Source organism: Carcharhinus amblyrhynchos, chromosome 7 (assembly GCF_965287045.1).
Source record: "Carcharhinus amblyrhynchos chromosome 7, sCarAmb.v2.hapA, whole genome shotgun sequence".
Classification (NCBI taxonomy): domain Eukaryota; kingdom Metazoa; phylum Chordata; class Chondrichthyes; order Carcharhiniformes; family Carcharhinidae; genus Carcharhinus; species Carcharhinus amblyrhynchos.
The window spans coordinates 61,672,305-61,692,217 of NC_137330.1; the positions used below are offsets into that span (position 1 = coordinate 61,672,305).

At 40.0% G+C, this 19,913-nt stretch overlaps 1 protein-coding gene across 4 annotated transcripts in view; it reads right to left on the reverse strand.

The window, feature by feature from the left end:
• Positions 1-19,913, reverse strand: part of akap7 (A kinase (PRKA) anchor protein 7) — a 142,375-nt gene that overhangs the window by 97,942 nt on the left and 24,520 nt on the right. For all 4 annotated transcript variants that reach the window (XM_080192439.1, XM_080192440.1, XM_080192441.1 and 1 more), the window contains exons 4-5: positions 11,152-11,288; positions 9,110-9,270 (exon numbers count right to left, since the gene is read on the reverse strand). In XM_080192439.1, coding sequence (XP_080048565.1) covers positions 9,110-9,270; positions 11,152-11,288 — 298 coding nt within the window. The remainder of the gene's footprint in view (positions 1-9,109; positions 9,271-11,151; positions 11,289-19,913) is intronic.

The window sequence follows — 19,913 nt, forward strand, 5'->3', positions numbered from 1 at the left end:
AAATGACCTTGTATAACGTGAACTAAAAGGCTGACCTCAAGTCAGAGTAATGAACAGTGGGGAGATGATCGCTCTGAGATCTTAGTACATGTCCTGTACCCATTAATCAGAAGGGGCTGAATAAGTGCTTGAGGTAAGCTACAAGCCCCAGAAAATGGTGTATTAATACAAGTGCTCGGTGTGAGGAATAATCATCGACAAATAGCAGTGTTCACCAGGAAGCTACTTCTTCATATTGTTACGATCCGCAGCTGATGCTACCACTGACAAGTCAGAGACCAGGGTGGGATCTGGCTTAATAAATCCTAACTTTTATTCTTTGTTTAGATATGTGGAGAGCATCTACTCAGCAGTCACAGAGACTGCTGATGTACTTTTAATAAAAAAAATTTATTAAACAAGAAAAGATGAACTATAATACACAAAGCCAATCCATCTATACCTCAACAGATAGATACAGATTCAAAAGGTAAACATAAGTTACAGTATCATTTTATACCACAACATTCTCAGTAGATGCTCAGTCCATGTAAACCAATAGGCGAAATGTGATCAAACACACAATACTCTGAAACCAAATGACAGATGCCACCCAAACAACTTCTATGGAGTTCTCATCAATTCCCCCATATGCTAGTCTCACCGAACTCTGCCTTTCACATGAGGATTTCTAATTTTTGCTCTCAAAGAGTACATTGGAATCTTCTCCCAAAAGACAATTTCACTTGCATGTCCTCGTCACGGATCCATCTCCAGGGTATCAAAGTCTCCTTCCAGTATTCCTCTGCATGGTGGCACAGTAGCATAGTGGCTAGCCTACCATCTCCGCACCGGGGATCCAGGTTCAATTCTGGTCTTGCATAACTGTCTGGATTTTGCACATTCTCCCCCATGTCTGTGTATATTTCCTTCGGGTGTTCCAGCTTCCTCCCACAGACCAAAGATGTGCAGGTTAGGTGGACTAGCCATGCTAAATTGCCCCCTAGTGTGCCAAGGTGTGAATCAGCCATGGTAAATGTGTCAGGTTATAGGGATGGCAGGGGGAAAGGACCTGGGTCAGGTACTCTGTCAAAGAGAGTCGGTGCAGATTCAAGATCCACCTTCCACACAATCACTCAGACATCCAGTAATGGCAGCAGAATATCACAGTGAAAAGTCGCTAATCTTTGGATCTCCTTGGATCGCTGGATTCTTGCAAATTGATGTTGCTTTACATCTGCACTTTTTGTCTTTGTGGAATCTCCCTCACTCTTCTTGGAACTTTCCTCTGTATCTCTCCCCAGCTGTGGATAGTTTTGTTCTTTAGTTGGATGCCTACTCGGTACATGGTCCCTTCATGTTTCTTTCAGCAGATTCTATGAAAAGTTACTGACTCCTTGGTTACATTCTTTCTGCTGAATCAACTGTTTTTGCCCCCTCTGTCACTAATAACAGCCCAGTTTTTTTATACCCTGTGTTTAGGTTAGAGTCATAAAACTTTATTAAAAATGCAGGCATCTTTAAAAATGAAATCAAATTCTAGCTTCTTTAACACAAACTGCAGAAATATAAATTAAACTTAAAGCCATATCTTATTCCTAAGACCCACAAATACAACTTAGCTAAAACTCTCTCTCCCAAAAAAATTGGAAGATGGACCAAATATTGTGGCTACAAAGAGCTAAATACTGCTACCACAAGCTGAGGTCAACCCATTGATTCATTCTCTGGGATCAGTAAACTGCTCTTAATTGTCGCAAGTTGTATTTTTTTATATAATAATGCATCATATCTGATGGGTTTTAATAAATTATCTTAAAATTACTTATAAATAAGTGATTGCCCATATTAGGTATGTGTGCCACCTGCCACCACCCCCCCCAAAGAATCCAAAATCTTATAATATCCAAGATGTTCAAAGGAACACAAAACCTATGGATCTCACCTGCTTCTATAGGGTGTGCTGCCTACTAACTATGGGATGACCAAAATTAAAATTGGCAAGTATAGTACACAAATATTAAAATTCAAAAAATTACAGTTAATACCAAAACTGCTTACTCATCTCTCAAAAGTTTAACTCCAAAGGTGAACTCCAACAGCTAAACATAAGCTTCTGCATACAAATTAATACTGGCATTCATACTTGCCATTTTTTTATGTCTTCTTATTTATGTTTGTGTTGTCTGACATTAAAAAGGCATGAATTTTTATTTGAATGCTGACTAGTAGCTACATGTTCATACTTTTGTCAATTATAAATTCCTGTTTAATATTATAACCTTGAGCAGACACAAAATCTCAGGATGTTGCAGTATGAGTTATCCAACACAATGTAAGATGACCACTTTACAGCACCAATCTCATATTTCAACTAAAGCTTAGAAAATTTATTTTGTAATGCACTTCCCTCCAGTCATTTCAAATGAAACACTACTCAATGATAAAAAGCAATAACATACATCTGAATTAATCCCTGCTTTTATTTAAACATCCCAAGTGGAGGTTCTTGTCATCACCATGAAATCTTTACTAGTTAAATATGCAAATGCATCAATTCCTAATTTCAAGGCAGAGTTTAGCATTCAGGAAAAAGCAGTGCTCAGGATAATACAATTCATAATGATAATAAAGCTATTTATTTTTCCACTGAACCAATACAATTTTCACTTGGATTTCCTGACTTCAATGTACATCCCAGATTAATCTTTACATGTCTGCCTTCCAGGCATTTTCAATACTGTGTTAAAATAACTGTTTAATTGCTCAGATCGTGTGTTCTATTTTCAGATGGTTACTGTAAATCGTGTTAGCTGTTTCCTTCCCCTTTGTCATCGTTTGCCACTGAACTTAAGAAACGGATTAGCAGCTTTATTTCACATGTTTTGAGGTGATAGTTACGGTTATGCTCTACAAGGAACTTTGAGAAGTTAATGAACACAATTAACTCTGCACTCTACTGCACTAATTGTTACTATCAGAAGAGGTGGCATTTCATGATTATGCCGTTTCTGAGATGCTGACATTCATGATACACAAAACATTGATCCATCTAAGAATTAGCAGTGTTCTTCGGCGATCTTGCACAATCATCAATTTCATGATTTGCAGTTCTGAGTGTGGCACATTTGATTTCAGTGCAAAATTGTTTGACTGATATTTTTATCACTTTTCCTTTCACGTTTTTTAATTGTATTTTGAACGTATATAAAGTTACTGGAATTGAAGCTGTCAAACTGGAAGAAAAATTGTTATGTCTAGTGAAATTAAATGACTTTAGCATTGGAGTCCGATCTGCGCATGACTTGCCAGATTGCGTGCATTAGTTTTGACAAGGAGGACTTGAAAATTAAAACAGATTTGAAGCTGCGGCAAACATTTTCTAAAAATGCTCCACAATATTTTTGCCACACAACAACATATCTGCATGACGCACATGAACTTGGGTCAAATCTACAACTGGGTAGAACAATGGCATATGAAATTACGGAGATAAATGTAAAATGCACTTCAGAAAAACGGACAGCACATAAACGGACAGCACATAAACGGACAGCACATAAACGGACAGCACATAAACGGACAGCACTCTTATTGGTGATAAAATAACACAAGATCAGAAATAAATGCAAAAGTAGGCATTTTGACAAGCCTGCTTCTTTATTTAATAAAATCATGGCTAATTTGATTATGGCTATAACTTCAATTTCCTGCCTGTCCCTATAATCCTAGACTGCCTTGTGGGTCTAGGATCTGTCAACTTATCCTTGAATATGTTTAATGACCAAGCCTCCACTGCTCCAAGAATCCCAAAGGTTAATGACTTTCAGAGAAGAAATTCCTCCTCACCTCTATCTTAAATGGGAAATCCTTATTTTACAACTATGCCACCTCATTCTAGATTTCCCCACCAGGGAAACATCAGCTTAACATCTACTCTGTCAAACCCCTTCAGAATATTATGTTTCAATGAGATGATCTCTCATTCTCCTAAACTCTAATGAATATTGGCCCAACTTTTCCTTATAAAAGGCAATACTTTCACCCTAGGGAAGAACCTGTGTACTTGCTCTTAGCTACCTCCAAGAAAAGTATACCCTTCTCTAAATACAGGCTATTACTGTACGCAGTACTCGAGATGCAGTCTCACTCATTATGTGTATACTTCTAGCAAGACACAACTACTTTTATACTCCCTCTCCTTTGTAATAAAGGCCAGCACTCTCTTTATCTTCCTAATGACATAAGAACATAAGAACTAGGAGCAGGAGTAGGCCATCTGGCCCCTCAACCTGCTCCTCCATTCAATAAGATCATGGCTGATCCTTTTGTGGACTCAGCTCCACTTACCCGCCCACTCACCATAACCCTAATTCCTTTACTGTTCAAACATTTATCTATCCTTGCCTTAAAAACATTCAATGAGGTAGCCTCAACTGCTTCACTGGGCAGGGAATTCCACAGATTCACAATCCTTTGTGTGAAGAAGTTCCTCCTCAACTCAGTCCTAAATCTGCTTCCCCTTATTTTGAGGCCATGCCTCCTAGTTCTACTTTCACCTTCCGGTGGAAACAACTTTCCTGCTCTATCTTATCTATTCCCTTCATAATCTTACATGTTTCTACAAGATCTCCCCTCATTCTTCTGAATTTCAGTGAGTATAGCCCCAGTCAACTCACTCTCTCCTCATAAGCCAACCCTCTCGAGTCTGGGATCAACCTAGTGAATTTCCTCTGCACCCCCGCCAGTGTCAGTATATCCTTTCTCAAGTAAGGAGACCAAAACTGTACACAGTACTCCAGGTGTGGCCTCACCAGCACCTCATACAGCTGAAACATAAACTCGCTGTTTTTAAACTCCAGCCCTCTAACAATGAAGGACAAAATTCCATTTGCCTTCTTAATTACCTGCTGCACCTGCAAACCAACTTTTTGTGTAGGCAGGTCTTGCTGCAGCTGTATAGGGCATTGGTGAGGCCGCAGCTGGAGTACTGTGTGCAGTTTTGGGCGCCGCACCTGCGCAAGGATATTTTGGCCCTGGAGGGAGTGCAGAGGAGGTTTACTAGGCTGATACCGGAGTTGAGGGGATTGAGCTATGAGGAGAGGCTGAATAAACTAGGCTTGTACTCGTTAGAGTTTAGAAGAATGAGGGGAGATCTCATTGAGACGTATAAGATGATGAATGGGATGGATAGGATAGAGGTGGAGAGACTCTTCCCGCTCAAAAAAGACAGTAGGACTAGGGGGCACAGCCTCAAGATAAAGGGGAGGCGGTTTAGAACGGAGTTGAGGAGGAACTTCTTCACTCAAAGGGTGGTGAATCTCTGGAATTCTCTGCCCGTTGAAGTGGTGGAGGCTGCCTCGCTAAATATTTTTAAGAAGCGGGTTGATGGGTTCTTGATAAGAGAGGGGATTAAGGGTTATGGGGAGAGGGCGGGAAAGTGGAACTGAGCCACAACAGATCAGCCATGATCTTATTGAATGGCGGGGCAGGCTCGAAGGGCTAGATGGCCTACTCCTGCTCCTATTTCTTATGTTCTTATGTTCTTATGCACAAGGACACTCAGTTCCCTCTGCACAGCAGCATGCTGCAATTTTTTACCATTTAAATAACAGTCCATTTTGCTGTTATTTCTACCAAAACAGATGATCTCACATTTATCAACATTGTACTCCATCTACCAGATCCTTGCCCACTCACTTAGACTATCTATATCCCTTTGCAGACTTCCAGCGTCCTCTGCACACTTTGCTCTGCTACTCATCTCAGTGTCATCTGCAAATTTTGATACACTACACTTGGTCCCCAATTCCAAATCATCTATGTAAATCGCAAACAATTGTGGTCCCAACATTATCCCCGACGCATACCACGAGTCACTGATCGCCAACCAGAAAAACACCCATTTACACCCACTTTTTTCTTTCTGCTAATTAACCAATCCTCTATCCATGCTAATACATTACCCGGAACACCGTACACCTTTATTTTATGTAGCAGTCTTTGGTGCGGCACCTTGTCAAATGCCTTCTGGAAATCCAGAAACACCACATCCACAGGTTCCCCATTGTCCACTACACATGTAATGTTCTCAAAGAATTCCACCAAATTAGTCTAACATGACCTTCCCTTAGTGAACCCATGCTGCATCTTACCAACGGGGCAATTTATATCCAGATGTCTCGCTATTTTTTCTTTAATGACAGATTCAAGCATTATCCCTACTACAGAAGTTAAGCCAACCGGCCTATAATTACCCGCCTTTTGTCTACCTCCTTTTTTAAATAGTAGCGTCACATTTGCTGTTTTCCAATCTGCAGGAACTCCCCCAGTGTCCAGCAAATTTTGGTAAATTACCACTAGTGCATTTGCTATTTCTCCTGCCATCTCTTTTAATACCCTGGGGATGCATTCCATCACGACCAGGAGACTTGTCTACCTTTAGCCCCCATTAACTTGCCCAACACTATCTCTTTCGTGACAATGATAATAATTACTTGCTGTACCTCTATGCAAGTCTTGTGATTCATTTATTAGAACATGCAGATCCCTCTGCATTACAACATTGTGCAATCAATTTCCATTTAAATAATATTCTGCTTTTCTAACCTTCCTGCCAAAGTGGACAACCTCTCATTTCCTACCGTATACTCCATTTGGCAAATGTTTGCCCATTTACTTAACCAACCTATAACTTTTTGCAGGTTCTGTGTGTCCTCTTTGCAACCTGGCTACAATACAGAAACAGTTAATATGACAATGTATTGAATGCTTTTGAGAAATCCAAAAATACTACGTCTTCTGGTGTCAGAAAACCAAACATTTTAATATTATTTTTGCAATATTATTTTCATATTATCATATCATAGGAAACAGGCTTGTGTGGTGTGACTGGTTTAATCAAATTAAAGACTACCAAGGTCAAAGGAGTTGTGAAGACAAGTGGTTTGATATGGTGATGGACAGAGGGAGCCAGTAAAGCTTGAATAAGAATTTACATAAGGCAAAGAAAAGAAAGATATGGCTATGGGCACCCACACGGGTCCCAGTTATGCCTGTCTCCTTATGGGTTATGTGCAACATTCCTGCTCCAGTCCTCCTCCTGCCCCCCCTCCCCCAACTCCTTTGTCAGTACATTGACGACTATTTTGGTGCCGCTTCATTCTCCCAACTGGACCTGGAAAAATTTAATTGCTTTTGCTTCCAATTTCCACCCCTCTATCACTGTCATATGGTCTATCTCTGACACTTCTCTTCGTTCCTTGATCTTTCTGTCTCCATTTCTGATGATAAACTGTTTACCAAAATCCATTACAATCCCACCGACTCCCACAACTATCTTGACTACAGCTCTTCACACACCCACATCCTGTAAGGACTCTATCCCATTCACTCAGTTCCTTCACTACTGCTGCATCTGTTCTGATGATGCTAGTTTCCAAAATAGCGCTGCCCACACATCTTCCTTCTTCCTCAACTACCCACTGTGGTTGACAGGGCTCTTGACCACGTCTGACCCATACTGCCGTGATCTAGAAAAGATTTCCAGTATTTTCTGTACTTATAGCCTGTTTATCAGCCGTAAGCCGGTCCTTATAATGTAACTCATGTCTTGAGTTTGGTAATTAGGTGTTGAACCAGACAACCCTGCAACTGCTTCGCTGTGAATTTAATCGGCTTACTTTGATGCATCACAAAAACAAAATGCTTAATACATCACAAAAAGAAAATGTAATGGAGGAGTGGTCCAGAGTGTCCCAGAGAGAACCATCCCCGTGGAGTGCTGACAGAGGAAGTGAGGAGAAGACGTGGCGAGTAGTGGCATCATGCTGTAGTTAGTGGAAATGGCAAAGGATGATCCTTTTGAGTGCAGAAGCTGGCGGAGTGAAAAGAGAAGGCAGGAGGGGCCCTATGCTGGGGCGGGAGCAGTGGCTGCTTTGCAGAATGTCTCCGTTCAGTCTGGAAATTTGACTCAGAGTTTCCCATGGCCTGTAACTTTTACATTGCCCTTAGACTGACATCGCTTCAGCCTACCGCACTATTTGAGTGAAGTCAAACTTGAAGGCAGCGAATCTTCTTTCAATTAGATACTTCACAGCCTCAGCACTGAGTTGGACAATTTCAGAATTAAACTTTGCACAATTTTTTTGCCTTGCTTCAGTTTTTCTCTTACTTTTCCTAATTTCTGCTTTCAATCAACAGCACAGCTGTTTCAAACAGGTTTGTTTTCTTGACTCTTTTCTTTCCTCTATCATCATTCACTTTGGCCGTAACTCGGTTTCTCTTGGTGGTTAGCACTGCTGCCTCACAGTGCCAGGGATCTGGGTTCGGCTTCTGGCTTCGATCACTGTCTGTGTGGAGTCTGCATGTTCTCAACATGTCTGCATGGGTTTCCTCTGGGTGCTCCGATTTCCTCCCACAGTCCAAAAGACGTGCTGGTTAGGCGCATTGGCCATGCCAAATTCTCCCTCAGTGTACTCAAACGCAGAAGTGTAGCGACAAGGGGATTTTCACAGTAACTTTACTGCAGTGTTAATGTAAGCCTACGTGTGACGCTAATAAATAAACCTGTTGAACAGATACTGTCTTGACCTTGTGAATATTTCCATATTTTCTATTCTTATAGCCTGTTTGTCAGCTCTGCACTATCGTAAGCCAATCCTTTTAATATAACTCATATCTCGAGTTTGTTAATTAGACATTAAACCAGATAGCTCTGCATCTGATTCGCTGTGAATTTAACTGCCTTACTTTGATGCATTTCAAAAATAAAATGTTTGATGCATCATAAAAAGAAAATGTTGTGAAACATCAACAGTGACACTAATAAAAAGGGGGAACATTCAATTCTCACTTGTCTTAAACGCTAAGGAAATAGAATTTCCAAGTCAAAAGTGAACGTTAATAAATAAAATCCAGATGCAAAGAAGCACCAGCCTTGAAAAAACACATCAAAACAGTACCTTTAGGCATGTAAGCCAGCAAGTATTCAAGGAGGAAGTATTCAATTTTAAAAATTAGCAAGTTCCCAGTACATTTGCTTTAAATTTCAATATATTCAGAAATGCTGGCACAATTGCCAAACCATATACAGTTTCTTGAGCATTATGTTATAAATCAAGCCTCTTACCTGCAATATGTGCTAGTGTTGTCAGGTGTTCATTCTGCACCAGCTGTGCAAATACCACTTCACCTCTAAAATCTGCAATCCCTTCAATTCGCAGGGCCAGCTGTGTTCCTTGTAAGATTTTCTGCACCATCACTTTGCATTCTTCAACAGCATTTACTGCTCTAACAGAAAAGAAAATTATACAGCTGACATAAACAAAGGAAAGGGTTTGAATCTTTATTGGCCTGTTCCACTCATGCAAAAGCCTAAAGGCTCAAAAAAAATTTTTGGTGGTTACTTAAAGTATCGGCTTCATTGGCGACTAACACCCAAATAAAGGGCAATTCTAATCATGAGCAAACAGCACTGTCTGAAATAGAAAAACAACACCAAGATCAATTGGTATGATCTTAAATACAGCTTTCTGGCAATGAAAAGGGTAAATAATAACTGCATTTGTCTTTTTTAGTTCTATAAAGGTGGATAAAGATGGAATATCTGTGCCTTAGTTTCTTCTAACTATACATTAAGCTGCAGAAATAGGTGAGATAAGGGTTGGAAAGTCAAAAATCTGTGATGGAATTTCCTCAGTTGGCATAACCTGGAAATTCAACCTGAAAGTGCATTTGATGTCTTCACCATTTCAATTCATTTAACCTTTATTCACGCACATTAGACACAGAACATTAAGAACCTGTGTTTAACAGGACTTATTTTGAGTTATTCTTTAATGGGATTTGGCAAGGCCATCATTTGCTGCCCATCCATAATGCCCTTGAACTGATTGGCTTGCCATGCCATTTTAGAACACAGCTGCTGTGGGTCTGGAGTCACACGTCAGCTAGACCAGATGAGGAAGAACATCAGCAAACCATCTGTTTTTTTTTAAATGACAACCAGCTTACATAAACAAAGGAAAGGGTTTAAATCCTTATTAGCCTATTCCGCTCATGCAAAAAATCTGGCATTGGTCAAGCTGCCATGGTGGGATTTAAACCAGTATCCCCAGAGCATCGGCATGGGCCTCTGGATTACTAGTCCAGTGACATAACCACTATGCCACTGTCTCACTGTATGCTATAAAAATAGATAAAAAGCAACAGGAAATATGGTCCAAGTTTCAGTGACGATGAAGTTCTTTTACAAAAACTTAGAAGTGACTCATGAAAACTTGGATGAATGTGAAGTGATCCTCCAAACAAGTGCAGTTGGAATGTACTCAAACCTGCGTGATCTGGGAGCAGAGATCTGTTCAGGACGGTGGGCTGAGGTGTTTGACTGCAAAAAAAATCAATGCGACTTGGACATATTATCATCAGAGTATAAATTCTTGTGCACTCCAATGGACATGTCATCATTAGTTGATTTATATTCAGATTATACAAGTTTCGGGGTACAAATGCAGAGGGAAGACCAGGCTTGGAAATATATTGTATAAGTTTCCTCTAAATTAAACAAAAGTATATTCTCTAATTTTTTTCTTTCCCAACAGTAATGAAGTGAAATATGTTGGGGAGTCTGAAGCTTTGGATGTTTCTGGACAGAGAAGGCAGAATAGTGAATTAAGTAGACTCAAAGATCAGAAAAAGAAATGGCATCTAAATCAGTGAGATGAGGAGGAAAATTTAATTAAGTAATTTTTTTTGGTTCAGCTACATTCTCTCTGCTCCTCAATCTTCCACCAACTTAGGGGTGGGCAAATTACTTTAAAAACGCAAACAATTTGCCCAGGTATAGTGTGAAGTTGGAAAAGCAAGAAAATAATTTACTGAGTGGAAAAGTATCTTACTGAATAGCCGTTTGATAAGACTCAGAGTGATTACAGCACAGAAGAGGAGCATCCAAAAAAGAAAATGCTGGAAAACCTCAGCAGGTCTGGCAGCATCTGTAAGGAGAGAAAAGAGCTGACGTTTTGAGTCCAGACAACCCTTTTTCAAAGCTTTGTCATAGAAGGGGGACATGTGGCCTGACAATTCAATTAATTTCTATACATGTAACACAAACTAAATTTTATTGCACAGTTTAGCATTCATTGCAAGGAGTTCATTCAAGAAATTACTCACTTGTTCACCTCCATTTCATTTGCAAGGTACATCACAAGAATGGTGATGTGAAGACAGGGAACTGGTATCATGGCCTTGGAGAGTCTCTCATCTGTTTGGACTGCGATGTCTTGCACAGCCTTGATGCCATCTACAATCTTAAGTAATCACAGAATTTGTTTTTGAAAACATCAATCGTGTAAAAAATAAATTTATAACAATGTGCGATAGAAATAAACTATACAGAGCAATATATTATCCGCTAAGAAACTTTTTAGTTTTTATTCAAATTCAATTAACAGTGACACACAATGACATGTGTGAATGATTGCGGAGGGAAAACAATTCAGAGGAATCTCAAATCAGGGCAAGAACGAAAAGGTTCTCCCCCACCGCCACCCCGCCCGGCCCCCCCCCAACCTCATCGGTATAACAGACCATCTTCAGAAATGGAAGTAATTGGCAATATAGAACTTAAAGATTTTCATCTTATACAATATTTAAATGTAAAGTAATTATCCTTATACCAATATACATCTGGCAGTTTTTCTCCAAGCATCTTGGGACATCAATTCAGACAGAATACCCCCTTTGGCTCTTCTTGAAATTACTACATTTTCATATATTCTTTCCCATTCCAAAACAATCAAAGTAAAGAGTCAATTTTTATATGAAGATAATGCAATATGACTGAAAGCTTGGAGGAGTGGAGCAACGGGGTGTGTAATTTTTTTGGCTTTGTGAAAACTAATGTTTTGCAGAACAAGCATTCTTTGATAAGGACAAAAATCATTCTGATATGAACGCAAGTTTGCCTACAGAGGGAGCTCGCTAACAATTACTTATTGTATGCTCAGCTGGAGACTCTGAATAGCCATTATAAGCATCATTAAGGATCTTGTTTTTCAGTTGGAATGAACATAACGGAACTTGTGACCAGTATTCACAGAAAGCACAAACTCATTGAATTTATTAGTTTAATTGTTACTCTTTCTTAAGAAGCCATTAAATAATTATAAAAACGTTGCAGGCAATTCTACGAAATAATCTCACAATATGAACTGATGTGCAGCCAAACAGGATAAGTAATGCAATGCAGTTTAAAATTGAAAGTCTTACTATGAAAGAACATGATTAAAATGCTAGGCTAGACTGTGGGTTCTAAGAAGGTCAGTGTCGTTTGGCCTGAGCCTCATAATTGGTATGAGAGGCAACATTCCAGAGTTCAATACGCATTTATTTTCACTATTTAAAACATTACTCAGATTATTACAGAATGCTGTGAATCTGAATTCAATGCAGTAAAAGTCTTCCAAGATAACTCGTGGTTAGCCAACTTAGGCCATCATTAGTCCCTGCCAATGTCTAATTCCATCTAATTTTTGCCATCTACATACGGAATGATTTTTGTTGTATGCACCAATGTCGAGGTAATGTTTGGATGTGTGCCACCAGTAGAAACAAAATAAAACTCAATATAATGTAGAGTTTTGAAAGGTTATCATAGATATGAAAGGAAGAATACAGCCCTATGTCATTGTCTTTGTAACATGTCGGCCAACAAATTACCAGGTATACAAAACACAGAGAATCCTAGAATCCCTATAGTGCAGAAGGGGGCCATTCGACCTATCCAGTCTGGACTCACTCTCTGACAGGGCACGGCCTCCAAAGGTAAACTGCAACCCGGCAGTGACCTGGAACGCCCAACCACGCAGATCCATCTATCCACGCAGGAACTGCACATAAGGTAAAAAAATCCTCCGGCCACAATGACTAAAGCAAAGAACCTCACTGGACACACCTATACCTTAGCATCACTTACCACTCTCACTGTCTCCCAGGCACAAAAGGAAGCAGTTACTCCAAGAAGAGTGGCAAACATACAGGCTTGCAAGTGAGAGGGAAACAACACGGTCCCAAGGTGGCAATTCCCCCCCAACCCCACCATGGCTTACTCCTGGCAAACAAGCTCAACAAACTTAAAGCCAGGTTCACCTTTCAAAAAGAACTGAGAGACTGCTGTGCACTGTGTTTCACGGAGATATGGCTCACTCCTGCTTCAGCGGATTGTGTCCCAGCCCGTTAAAGGGAGCCAAGGAGGAAACAGCACTTACTATAAGGTGATACAGGATAATTTTCCAATTCTAATGAGATTTGTGAGAGGTACCAGAGGACTGGCAATCTGCAAACATTGTTCCATTATTTAAAAAGGGTGCAAGGGATGGGCAAGATAATTGCAAGCCATTCAGTTTGACCTCGGTGGTGGGCAAATTATTAAAATCAATTCTGAGAGGCATGGATTGATCCTGGATAGTCAACATGGTTTTGCTAAGGGAAGGTTACATCTTACTATTTAACAAAATTTCATGAGGAAGTAAGAAGCAACATCGATAAGAGCAGTACAGCATATTATGTCTACATGGATTTTAGTAAGACATTTGGCAAAGTCCAACATGGCAACCTGAACATAAAAGTAAAAACCTAAGGGTTTAGAAGAATATGGGGAATTGGATTCAAAATTGGCTCAGTAATAAGTTTCAGTTTACTGGTGTCCTAAGTAGGCTTACATTAACACTGCAGTGAATTTACTGTGAAAATCTCCTAGGCACCATACTCTGGCACTTGTTCGGGTACACTGAGGGAGAATTTTGTATTGTCAAAGCACCTAACCAGCGTGTCTTTGGAATGTGGGAAGAAACTGGAGCATCTGGAGGAAGCCCACACAGGCATGGGGAGAATGTGCAGACTCTGTCCAGTGACCTGAGCCAGGAATCAAACCCAGGTCCCTGGCGCTGAGAGACAGCAGTGCTAACCACCTGCCACTGTGCCGCCCGAACTGATCAATTTCATGGGCGTCAATGTTGGGTCCCTTGCCATTTGGTGTATATATTGATGAGCAGGACTTAAATGTAGGAGGCATGATCAGGATATTTACAGATGACATCAAAATTGGCTGTGTAGTTGACAGTAAAGAGAATAGCTGTCAACTCCAGAATTGGGTGAATGGACAAAGAAGTAGCAAATGGAATTCAATCCAGAGAAGTGTGAGGGGATGGGAACACATATTAAATGAGAGGATAATGGAAGGGATTGAGGAAGTGAGAGACCTTGGAGCGCATATCCACAGGTCCCTGAAGTGGCAGGACAGGTGGAGAAGAAGTTGAAGAAAGTACATGGAATGCTTTCCTTAATTGGACAAGGTACTGAATACAAAACCAGGAATGTAATGCTAGAACTAGAAAAATACAGGTTAGGCCACAGCTGGAGTTTTGTAAACAGTTCTGGTAGCCAGATTCCAGGAAGAATCTAATTGCTCCGGGGAGAGTACAGAAAAGACTTATAAAAAAGGTTGTCAAGACTTGAAAACGGCAGTGATGAGGAAAGATTAGTTGGCTGGATGAAGGTTCTTCCAGACTCAAAATGGTGGCTCTGTTCTGTCTCTGAAAGTGCTTTCAGAACTGCTGAGACTTTCCAGCATTTTCTGTTGAAAATGCAGTAATTTGCTTTTATCATAGATTGGTTGGAAATGTTTTCCTGAGAACAAAGGAGACTGAAGGCTGACTTAACTGAAATGTACAAGATTTTGAGGGCCCAGATACAGTAGGCAAGAAAGTACTGTTTTCCATAACAAGACACAGATTTAAGGCGACTGGGAAAAGAATGGGGGGACGCGAGGAAAAATCTCACTGCCTGGTTTGATGGTGGAGAGCAAAATCATCAACTCATTTAAAAGTGGGATTAAAAGGAGAAGTGATTTTTATTTCTCATTCTTGACTGGGGCAGGTGTAATAGGCTGAATGCCTCTTTCTGTGCTGTAATGTTTCTATGGTTCTATAAATAGTGCATAAATACTGCCTCCTTTGCTGTCCTTGAGAATACTTCAATGTGATTGGCAGCTTACCCTGCTTTACTACTGTTGGACACCAGGAAGCCCGCTTGGCTTGGCATCAAACTGAATTTACTATCAAAACAGGAAAAATGTATGCCAGAGAGCACTAGATTTTTGTGGGCTGCTTTCTTCAAGGTCAGTGACAAGCACCACTGCTAACTACAAAATCTTTTCTCCCTTTGCAATCCATATACTTCAATCATTACCAACCAGTCAAGAGATCGGCCAATCTGCTACTAGATATATTGTCAATAATGTTTTTCAACCTGCTACCCAATGGGTGAAAGAAAAAAAGTCAGGGTTGCAAACAGTAAAATAAAACACAAACTACAAATGGTCACATCGCAGGTACAAACCCATCTCCTATAACTCAACTGTGCATACAGAACACTCAAAGATCACACAAATTCCAGTTTCATATTTATTCTCCAAAGGGTCAAACCTTCAATGCTGTTCCAGGTCATGGCTTTTTTTAAAGCCCTAAACAACCCAGGTCATTAACAATGGACTGAACATTTCAAAGGGTAGTTCTTTTCCAATACAACTTTGCCATAAAGAAATGCAAAGCTTTCCCATTTTAGACTTGTCATCGAATCAGAGAATGGTTACAGGGCAGAATGAGATCATTCAGTCAGTTGTGTTTGTTACAAGTCTCTTGCAGGAGCAACTCAGCTATATATTTAACAGCATATAAGGAGATACAAAGAAGATACCTAAAGCTACAGAAACATTTTGGAAAAAAATATTCCAAATAAATACACCACCGACTCCCCAGCACCTCACTGGATGCCTGACAACAACCCATCCTACTACCCTGCTGACAACCTGACTATCTACCACAAACCCTGACTGAATTTCAAACTAATCCCCCATACCTGACTACCCACACCCTACCTGACCAGTTCCCCGAACTTGAATACCCATCCCACTCCTCAACTACCTTCCCACCCCGATTAGCCTACCCAGCTTGTCTATCCCTCATTCCTCAATTACCCCACCAACCAACCAACTATCCCCTAGGCCCTGTTAGGGCACTGGACTAGATCCCAAGTTACAGTAGGAAGCCAGACTAGACCCAACAATTTTTCTTTTTTGGAATAAATTGAGGATATGATGCTTCACACCAAGAGTAATTTCATTGACAAGTTAGGGATATTTAAAACAGTAAAACGAACTTCAATTAATAACACAGTTTAAGTGCAACTAACAAATGAAGCAGCTTAACTAATACCCATTTAACAATAGTTAAAAAAAGCTAATTCCTAATTTATCATTGTTTCAGTTCCAAATAAGCAACATTCTTCTTACAGATTCAGAAACCACTTTAAATACAGTTAGCAACCAAACAAAGACTTGCAATAATGAGTGTAAACATACAGTAAATCTTTCAGAGAGATTTTGTGGAGACAACAGCTTGCAAACCTCTGTCTTTAAAAAGCCCAGCCAGAACTCAAAAGTTATTTTTTCTCTGATACATTTCTCGTACTTCTCATTAACCACATTAATATGACCCTGCATACTTAAACCCACCATCTGTTCTTTTAATCAAAAACCCCAGAGGACTACTTCTTTTTGTAAACAGAAGTCAATTAACTCTCTCCTAAGTATTCACCACATGGCTAAAATGACTAATTAACCTGCTCTAACCAGCATCATAGCTGTATTCCTTCCATATATACCAAATACTTGGTAAAAAAAAGTGAACTTTAAAACAATCTTTAAACATAAATGCAACTACTATCATCACACCCCCAACAACCCCCCAATCTCACTATCCCCTGCCCCACTATCTCCTCCCAACAACTTGACTCCTCTCCTCCCTCCCCTCTCAATTCCCTCACTAATTGTACACACAGCATCTCAACAGCTTATCAATGTGGTTTTGGGACATTTAAACAGACGAGTATACAGCAATAAAAAAGTGGCATGACTTGGCTTCCCCCAGAGTTCCTCCAATCAAAAGAAAGGACACCAGAAACAGGTATGCATCACATTTCTCAGGATGCCTGATTCACAAGTCCAGGTTAGAAATGTGGACCTCCAGTCTGAGGTGAGTAAATTGGCACAGAGCAGCAAACCAAGAGTGATTGCCCCTCCATGGAAGACTCAGTGCAACAATATATGTAAAAGAGCAGTAATTTAGAGAAAGATATGCACTATGAGTTTTGAGTCATCACAAATTATAGCAGACGTACATTTTTGGGATCTCCCAAAATTCAAGAAATTGCTGTATTTGACCTATAAATACAAATTAATCCTGCCATAAAGTTAGGACAGTTATTTATTGATACAAGCACCCTTTTAGTGCCAACTTTAGGTTTCAGAAATGCCACAACCTCAAAAGGTCCAGAAAGGAATCACATGAAACAGTAAATTCCAAACTACTGCAGGTAGCAAACTGACCCAGTAAAGGTTGTTCAAATTATGTTTATCTTACTTCTTCTTTGTCTTTTGTCTCTATCTCAAGCTATTAATTTCTTCCCCTCTCTTTACTTCACTTTCCGTATTATTTGATTCTAATTCACATTATTTCCTTCTCCACTGTTCCTTTGTTCTCTAACTTTATGTCTCATTGAAGAGATAGGCTATTGGTCCTGTTGTTTGCCAAGGTTCCAGGTAATGTAATTAGTTCACACCCCCAGCTAAAGATGGTGCAATTTGTTTTCAAACAGAAGGTTGAGGCAAAATATCTAACAGCAAATTCTGGGCCATAATTGAGATGGGAAGGAGCATATCAATAGAAAATCATGCTTTGATGGGAAACGAACACTTTCAAAAGTATATAAACCGTGACTCCGAGTTTCATCATCAAGACTGTGAAATGTCAGCACTGGTCACTATTACTTCACTGAAACTGACAACTTGCAAGTCTAGACATGCTCAATGTAATATGGAAATCAAGAAGTTGCAGCCATTGAGTCTGAATTTCTTCAAAGCATGTGTTGCTTAAATCCTCTTAAACTGCAATCAGGAGAAATCTATGACTGATGAAAACGTACCTTTTTCTGCTATTAGTCTTGTTGTAAAGTCTCTTGAAAAAAATTACATCACATTGAATTAGATACCTAGAATTTAAATGCCATAAACTGATAAAGTTTAAATTGATAAGCAGGCTTAACGGCTTGGAAAGCATAATTTTTCTATTTGTTGAAGGTCAAAATATTCCACTGTGATAAGAAATACCAAACTTCAAAATTACATGTCAACTTCTAAGTTAATTCCATCTGTATGTCCCAATCACTTATTTCATTATCTGTAATTTTTTATGAATTAATACTAAAGAGATTTCATGAATCTGGTTTGCTGCCTGTGAGAATACACCACCATGGCTCGCTGCTTATTCGATGACATGGCGAGTCTGAAAGGACAGGCAAACACTGGTTCGAATCATACAAACGATTAACTTGAGGAACAAGGAGAGGCGGCTAGGCAAGGAGGGAGAGGCAAAGACTGCTGAAAGTTTACTGTTTTTGTGAAAGGCAAGCAGGTTGATAACTCAACTGGGAGCTGAGGGTAGGACAGCAACAGCGAGTCACTCAAAGTCACCACGAGGTGAAGTCAGCCACTGAGCAGAACAGATGAGACAAGCAGGAATGAGCCTCAACCAGGGCAGAGGGCAGGCCCGCAACAGCGAGGCACTGAAATCAAGCCACCATTATGTGCAGTCAGCTGCTGAGCAGGCGAGGTGAACAGGTTTGCGACTCAACCCAGGGGAGGCCAGCAAAAATGAGGCATGAGGCGCAACACCCCAAGTCAACCCTTCGCCATGAGGAGACGAGGGGTTAGGCAGAAGGCTGCCTTAAAGACTTAAATGAGATTGAGAGAATGGGAGAGGTTAAGGGGTGGGATGAGGAACAAAGAGATGCAACTAGGTGAGGATGGAATCGCAAAGGTTGCTGAGATTTTACTTTCCACTGGGAGAGTTTGCGAGGGGGAATGGGCATAAAGACTGAGTGTTATTTGAAATCCAGAATCACAGCTTCAAGTTGAAAGATGAATACAATATTTGCAAAGCTTGAATTGGAGCTGATAAAAACGTGGGGTTGCTTGTGCAAAAACCTGCTGTTTCAGACACTTGATTAAAATCGAGTTAAGTTCCTTTAGCAATATCAAGTGACACTATGAATCTGGCACTCAAAAACACAGAAAATTTAAAGTGAGGCAAGAGGAGGAAGCGAGGCAAAAAGACAGTTTTTATCATTTTACTTTAGAAGTTTCAAGTATTGAACAGTGCACAAACTGCACATTCATCCTCATCCACAAAAAGTATGGCTGAATTATCTGGTGACTTAAACTTGCCAATTTGTGGAGATATCACATTGCCCGAAAATGTTGAACGAGAAGTGGAGTCTGAAATGATTTGATTCATTATCAAATGACAGTGCAACTACAAGATAGTGCCGGTTCTTCTGTTGAAGTGAGGTAAGAAGCTTACTGAGAATCAGTAAGCTCATCAAATTCGGTGATATTCAAGGTGGGCTAAAGAAATAACCTCTTCGAGTTGACACTGTTGACTCATCACGTCTTCTTAGAGGTAATCCCAAAGAAGACAGCAGTTTGACCATGGCAACAACACGCCTCAGCATCTTATTGCCTTATAGACAAAATCTGTTCCACTGGGTATGATCGAATATTTTGTACCAAATAAACCAAAAAACATAGGTAATATGGAAAATATGAGAAGAGAGATCGAGTTGGTGCTGAAAGTAGACTAGATGTCTTCATATCTCCCATTTTTTGAGGGTGAAGGCAAAGTAGAAACTGGATAATTTTTTTGGAAACCTCTAAGACAGTCTACTGTTATGTTTGCAAATTATTCCCTGATCCTAGTAAAGGGAAAGAAGCATTTGTTGAGGGGTACTCCAATTGGAGAAATGTTGGAAGAGATATT